The sequence below is a fragment of the Echinococcus granulosus genome (assembly GCF_000524195.1).
Source record: "Echinococcus granulosus chromosome Unknown EG_S00082, whole genome shotgun sequence".
Lineage (NCBI taxonomy): Eukaryota > Metazoa > Platyhelminthes > Cestoda > Cyclophyllidea > Taeniidae > Echinococcus > Echinococcus granulosus.
The window spans coordinates 358,153-365,613 of NW_020170462.1; the positions used below are offsets into that span (position 1 = coordinate 358,153).

At 44.5% G+C, this 7,461-nt stretch overlaps 2 protein-coding genes across 2 annotated transcripts; one reads left to right on the forward strand and one right to left on the reverse strand. All coding sequences in view use genetic code 11, as the record gives it.

The window, feature by feature from the left end:
• Positions 1-2,038: 2,038 nt before the first annotated feature.
• On the forward strand, positions 2,039-2,680 carry EGR_07635 (hypothetical protein; the record flags this gene model as incomplete). The annotated part of the gene is made up of 1 exon (XM_024496884.1): positions 2,039-2,680. The coding sequence occupies one exon, from the start codon at positions 2,039-2,041 to the stop codon at positions 2,678-2,680; it is 642 nt and encodes a 213-aa protein (XP_024348740.1).
• Positions 2,681-3,704: 1,024 nt separating this feature from the next.
• Positions 3,705-5,748, reverse strand: EGR_07636 (hypothetical protein; the record flags this gene model as incomplete). Its single annotated transcript, XM_024496885.1, has 5 exons — positions 3,705-3,901; positions 4,039-4,126; positions 4,941-5,159; positions 5,303-5,560; positions 5,590-5,748. 5 exons carry the CDS (start codon positions 5,746-5,748, stop codon positions 3,705-3,707), a joined length of 921 nt encoding a protein of 306 aa, XP_024348741.1.
• Between the last annotated feature and the right edge of the window lie 1,713 nt (positions 5,749-7,461).

A 7,461-nucleotide genomic window follows, 5' to 3' on the forward strand; every position in this document is an offset into this window, starting at 1 on the left:
GAACAACCTAGAGATTTAAAAATGAAAGATGTTACACTCTTGAGAAAAATCCATGGCGTAGTTGAGCTTACCATAGGCAAGACATCCTTCCATAATGTTGTAACAATGCTATCGCCGATTTTGGAGATTTACCAACAGTAATTCAATTCAGTCCTTACCAAAAGCTGTCACTCAAGCAAAAATGTTCTCGACCATGCCGTTTAGTTGCTATTTGACCAGCTAAGTTTTTTGATTAATCATCAATTGAGCCTTGAGTGACTACCGCTAATCTTAAACATGAAAACGAGCCATTTTCTCTATCCTACAGCTGTGCCAGGAATTTGATCTGAGGGATACGAGATGGCAGAAGTGGAGTTGTTGGGGGTTGATAGTCTTTCAAATGGCATGCAGTTAGTAGGTGCGTCATTACTTTTGATCCAAAGATGGTTTGGCGAGACTCCGGTCGTTAAAACCGCAGCTGCGATCAATTGCCGTCGGAAACGTGGAGCTTCTACAGCATAAATATCAAAATATTTTTTTTCGAAAATATGAGCAAAATTGATGAAAGAATCACTTTTACATGAAAACACAGCTACGAGAACCGATTGTGAGGCCTGTAGAAGACAAACATTACGCCACAGTTTAGGATCCTAAGTGAGCGGTTGAAACAAGCGGTGTAAGTCGCATAACCTATCATTGAAATGGACTGAGCTTTCAAATAGCAAATATTCCATGACTGAATTACTTCTTTATAGCGAAGAATAGTAAAAGCCATCCACACTAATCGCCTTGACATATTTGGTACCAGTGTCAAAATGCGCGAAAATTGGGTTATCTTACCTGGACCCTCATGTCGACCACACATAACGGCCGATTATTGTAAAAAATGCGATAAATAGGGAAGACGGAAGTGGAAGTTTGTTTCCTACCAGAGCAACAATGTATAGCCCCCCGATGGTGGTTTAGGTCTTACAGAGGAGTTAAAGGTAGGTTGCACGTTGGAGCATGTATTTCAAAAAGGGGATTGTGCACCAGGTCAACAACCAACAAAGATATAGACTGAAAATATCAAAAATACTTAGGTTTTACAACTGAGATAATTTGTACTAGGCCTAGCACCAGAGCTTTGTTTGTGGCACCCTAACCAATGCAGGCAACTGCGACGACTGCAAGAAGACGCCTTTGATGACGATCGGTGGGAGTGTGAAGAAGACGTGGAGAGGATGATGTACATGAGAATGATGAGGACGGATGTAGAGGACGAAGAGCTGCACTGACTGGATTATAGAGAAGACTCAGATAATCAGGTGCCAGGCCGGAGTAACCAGTGATTGAGTGAAGCAGTGGGTGGAATACCTCGTCTGCCTACCTAACCATTGCATTACCAGTTTGTTCATCTCGCCTACTTCAGGTTATGTCAACAGTAAAGAAGAAATTGACGAAACGTCCTTCCTCGGAGCATAGTTGGCTAAGCTGTGACAGAGTGACACTTCCGAAATATGTAGGGCGTGTGAGTTGGGGTGTAGGTAGATTTTAAGCTTGTTTTAGCGTTAAAGACTGTTGGATAAAGTCTTGACGACTCCGTCAAAGTAAATCCGCGGAAATCTGTATCCATCCGTTCACTCTCCCAAAACTCCATCCATCCACCCACCCATTCACTCACCCCTCTCTTTCATTTTCACCCATCCTGCCCTTATCCAAGCATCGATTCTCCCTTCATTCCCTATCTACCTATTCTTTCACCTATTCATCCGGGCGCGTATTCCACCGCCTTCTATTCACCTATTCATCGCAAGCCCATTCATTAAGGCAACCAAGTATCCTGTATTAATGCATTTATCCCTCTCTTCCTCCCTTCCTCCATCCGCGCATTCACTCTTCCTCCGTCTATCCATTTACCCACTTTTTCCACAACTTCACCCCTCCCTGTATCTCTCTTACAACCACCAGCTACCCACTTAATCACTTCTCTAATCATTGAATCGTTTTGGTACAGTTGTGTTCTTCTATGCACGCCGTTGGGCACTTAGTGCAAGTCATAACCTTGTCAAGTCCACAGATGTATCATCAACCGGAAACATCTTTCCTCACGACCGGCCAAGGTCTTCATAGCCCATATAAGATCCAAGATTATGCGACCTCTTTTTTTATCAAAATTGCAAGAGTGAAAAGTCCGCACTACTTATTCGCTGTCTTCGCTTTCTCAGTGGCGGTTTTTGGCGTTTGGGTTAACGCCAAGCGCCCTAGCAAGCTCCCTGAAGGTGGGCAAGAAGCTCAACATGGATCCCGCCAATCATATGTGAAGATGCAGAGTGAATATAGGTTTGGCCAAGTCTTCTCCGACTCCATCAACTTGGATGTGGAAAGTAAAGAAAGGGTTGAAAGTGACATTTTCTGTTCCATCGACGTGAATGATAGCAAAAATGGGAAACATGGGGTGAATTTCGCAAGAAGAAAGAAGAAGAAGATGACGACGAAGACTATTTTGCCAAATAGAATTAAAAAGCCGGATTCTGAAGCGTTGAAAATGTTTACACCACTTCATGTAAGACCGAATTCGACTGAACACGAGAATAAGAAAGTGAAGCGCAAGCGTGAAGACAAGGAGAGGGTTGACCATGAGAAAGCCCTTGGCGATCGGACGCTATCCAGAACCCCGACAGCTAAAAAGCATTCACGGAGGGAGTCAAGAAGGAGATAAAATTCGTCACCTATATGCTTTCTTAGGCGTAACTGGATGGAAGAGCGGTGTGTATATCTCCTTATCTGATTGTTCAGTTACTCCATTTGTCGTCTGACCTTGATCAGGTTCTCTGTGCACTGTAGTGATTTCGGTGTAGGGTTTTCTTCCAAGTAAAAATGCTTCTTTTATAAACTTCATCTAAGCGACGCTATTCAGGGTGGGTGTTTTGGATGTATTTTTGAAAGTATTCATTCCTCTGGAAGGCTCGTGGGTTCGGAAGAAACTTCAATTTGAGCATAGGTAAGAGTCGGGGTGAGTTGAGTAGAGTCATAAAATGTTACTGATGTCCGAACGCAAAGAATCATTCTGTATCTACTCGAATCCATCCAGTCATTCATCCAACCACCCGTAATTAGCTGCCAATCCTTTTTGTACGCATTCATCCATCCGTCTTAAATTTGCCTATCAAGCTAACCACTTATCTCGTGTCAATGCATCCATCCCTCTCTCCCTCCCCTCCTCCATCCACACACTCATCCTTCCCTCTCCATCCATTCATCCACTTTTCCTCCTTACCCTTCCATGCATCTATCTTTGCCTATCCATCTATTCAGTCCTTTCTCTAATCATGGAACATTTCCAGTGCAGCTTTGTTCTTTTGTCCACACCGTAGTGTACTTGGTGCGATTCATTACCTTCTCAGGTCCGGTGATGTTTCATCAACCGCAAACATCCTTCTTACAATAGGTCAAGGTCTGCATCGCGTTTAAAAGACGCAAGAGTATGCGACCTCTTTGCTGTCAAAAGTGCAAGAGTGTAGCCTCCACACTTCTTATTCTCCATGTACCTTCTCATTGCGGTCGCCTTTGCCATTTGAGTCAACACCAGACCAACCAAGCAACATGAAGATGGGCATAGTGCTATACATGAATCCCACCAATCGTATTTGCAGCCTCCGCTTCGGTTTAATTTTTGCCAAACCATTACTGGCAACATCAGCTTGGAGGTGGAATGTAAAGCGATAATCGACAAAAACATCATCTTACTCATCAGCAATGGTGACTCGGAAGGTGGACAAACAGCGGGCGGTAGTTGGAAGGAGGAATAAGTAGAAGAAGACTAAGATCACGCCAATAACGGTTCGGACAACCGGAAAAGCACACACCAAGCCATCCAAAGTTGGAAAGAGATGAACTCGACCATCATTGAGGCGAAGACGACCGTGGATAGGAGGAAGACCTAGACAAGTACACGCCAATGAATAAAGTAGTGGACACAAATCCTACAGTCCATTATCCTCTACCGTTCTCATGGAATGGCTCAGCAGCTGCCCATACGATACAACCTGAAGACATATTCACAGACAATATGCTTACCGCTGGCGCTCACTGCAAGGCAGCATCTACTGAGAGTACGAAATGGGAGATGAAATTTCACACCTGTCGGATTTATTATTAAGTGCGACTGAAGGGAGGAGTGGTAATTAACTTTCCTCACACAGTTGCCTAGACACTACATTGGTCGTCTAACCTTGATCAAGTTCTCACTACAACTGCCTCTAAATAAAAGGAGAACTAACTATATTTCAACAGAATTGACTGTTATGCAGAGAGCCATCATCTGAATAATCTGGCAGGCGTGGGGTATGGAAGTAGCTTTGTTCAAGGCCTAATTTAGGGCTAAGCAGTGTTAAGGAAAGTAAGGAATCCGTTGATTTTGTCAATTCGAGATAAGTTGGATCCATCTATCCTCTCTCCAACCATCCAACCGTTCTTAATCAACCCCTTTTCCATTTTACGTGTATTCCGAATCCATTCATCACTCCATCCATCTATGCATCTATCAATTTTATCCATCAGTCCACCTTCCCACATCCATTCTGCATCCAACCCCTGTCCCTTCACTCATCCACCACTACATCAATTAGTACTGTGTCCACACATCAATGCATTTGCCCATCCAAATGCCTCTCCTCCACCATAACCATATAACCACTTGTCGTATGGAGCTGTTCATTTTACATCCGCTCTACAGCACTGCCTAAAGCATTAACCAACTATATTCCTCCAGTCCTGCCTCATTCACAGAAGTCCTCCTGTACGATCGGTCAAGACCCCTCCACCCACGTATATTTCAGAATCATGTAACCACTTTTGATAAACAGTTAGTGGATGAAGAGTCCTCACCGCCTCTCTGCCCTCTTTGCTGTCCAATTTGCTGCCTCTATTAATGACACACTCAACAGACAGCGTGAAGTGGCGGATGATCCTCCACATACCTCTGGCAGCATTGAATTTAACGCCAAATATGAAGAGATTGTTGGTTCTTTCCACTTGCGATAGTGGTACTGAAGGCAAGAAAAAAGTTGTGATGACTGGGACTGTGAAGGAGCGGCAGATGATGAAGTGGATGTGGGAGTAAAAGAGGAAGGAGAGATGAAACAGGAACCAGAGGAAAGGGAAGAAGGTGAGGGTTGACAATCCCACTGTGATGAGAACTACGGAGAAGATGGATGCGAGTATGTTGGGGCCGGAGTGAGAGATGGATTTGAGGATGATGGTATATATGAGGAGGATGACAAGGGGTCGTCTTCATGCCCTCAGTCATCGCATTCTACACCTTCCCTACCAGTCTGTGTACCTTCTCCTCATGGTCGATTTCATGCTCATGTCCGTCGTTCTTGAAGTCTTCCACACACGCATGTCTTTCTCCTGTGTCGTCATATTCATGTGTGCGTCCATCGTCCTCGCCGCCTCCAAGCTGCAACATTAATCCGATCTTGCTAGACATATGTGGAGGGCCATTTGCCACTTCACGGTGACCAGTAGGTGTAGCGTTGGCATTGACAGCAAGTAAGACGGCAAGCGCAGCAGTAAGGAAGTGTGTACTCTTCATTTCCTACTGTTAATAAAATATAATTACATTACTTTATAATTGCTGCGGATAAAAGTGTCCTGACCGATGGTAGAAGAAAATTTCTCCGGCTGACGATGGTGACGACGATAGAGTGGAGAGACATTGTTGGTAGAGGAAATGAATAAATGCGAACGAGTGGTGCCAGGTACGGAAGAGTGGGTAAAAGCCATGTAGATGCAGGAAGGAATGGAAGAAAGAAATGATAGGTGGATGGATTTTCATCACTTTTACCTACACATTAATTCATTCATCTCCCTTTCACCAAGCTCCTTCAATTACATGGTAATCAGCATCAAAATCTTTCCTTTTCCATCATTGTTTCGATAGCCTTCACCACTCAGGACTTCGCCATAATCATCGTCTTCTTCATAGACGCCGTCGCCTTTAACATCCTCGGCTTCATCATAATACTCGTCGTCTTCGACATTTGTGTCTTCTTCCTAAACTAGTTGTCTTCTTCATGCTCCTCTCTCATATTCCTCGTATCATTCCTCATTTTCGTTTTTACCATAGTTCCCATCGTCTTCAACATCGTCAGCCCCATCATATTTGTCATCGTTCTCAACCCACTTATCTTCTTCCCATCGTCCTCCTCGCCTTCTCTGTGCTCGTGGCTTTCGTAACCTAGGTGCCTGTATTATCTTCCTCTTGATCATATCCCCTCCACTATGACATTCCAGACTTCAGCACGATCCTTATCGTCTTCATCTTTCACGTCAAGTTCATGCGCCCCTTCGCTCTCTTCATGTCCAACTACATCAATGCCTTATTCAACGCGCACGTGCGCTTTTCGTCGTCTTAATGCCTGCGCTTATTGACCTCATAGTGTGTAGGTTTCCGTAAAAATTCAATGTTGCTGGAGATGTGTTAAGGACCATCTGCCTCTTCACGGTGTCAGGCAGGACTGTCGTTAGCTCAAGCAGCAAGCACAATGACAAGCGAGGAGGAGCACATTCCTCATTCTCCGACTCTTGATAAAAGGCGGTCACATTTGCAAGCAATTCATATCGTTAGCATGGCCTTGATCGATCTCAAAAGCGGATGTGATTGGATGATGAGAGTAAGGAGAAATGTGGTTGGTTAATAATGTAGTCTCAGAGCAAGAGCAGAGAGAAAAGTTGGAAGAGTAAAATGAGATGTAGCCAGAGATGAATTTACGGATGGATGGAGGAATGGAGGGATGAACGGGTACATACAGGATGGACAGATGGTTGAAAGGATGGGTAGAAAAGTGGGTGGGTACATGGAGGTAAGAGGGAAGGTTGAGGGCAGAAGGAAGGGATGGATGGAAGTAAGGAGGGATGAGTAGAGGGTGTAGGGATCCGAGATGCATAGATGCGCGATTGATGGATAAATGAAGGACTGGAGGGAAGCGAAAGTGATAACAAGTGGGATGGGCGTGAACAGATGGGTGGGTGTGCGTAGGATTGGATGTATATTTGGATGCGTGGATACAAAGATCTCAATTTGCTTCAACACATTCCCCAAGACATTACCCAACAGCCCTTATCTCTTAGGCATGTCTTAAATCCGTTTTACCACGCACTCCTTCTAGAGTATTGAGCTCGCACCCCAGCTCAGTCCAATCAACTGCGTCGATATGAAGGCAGGTGTGTCCAATTCTTTATTTGCTTAAAGACAAGTCACCCACCATTTGGCAATTGAAGAAAAGCAATGAATGCAGGACGGAGTAATGGTTAGTGCAATTACGAAGTGAGGAGAAAAGTCATTGAAGACACTGTCTCCCTACTCAGAGGAGCATGGTGACGACTATGACGACGACTACAGGAACGGGTGTGAAAAGTGATTCGAGAGAAGTGGAGCGTCCCTCACTTCCTTGGAGATGGTTGGGATGTAACGAAGCGCCAGTTAAAAAGTCTGTG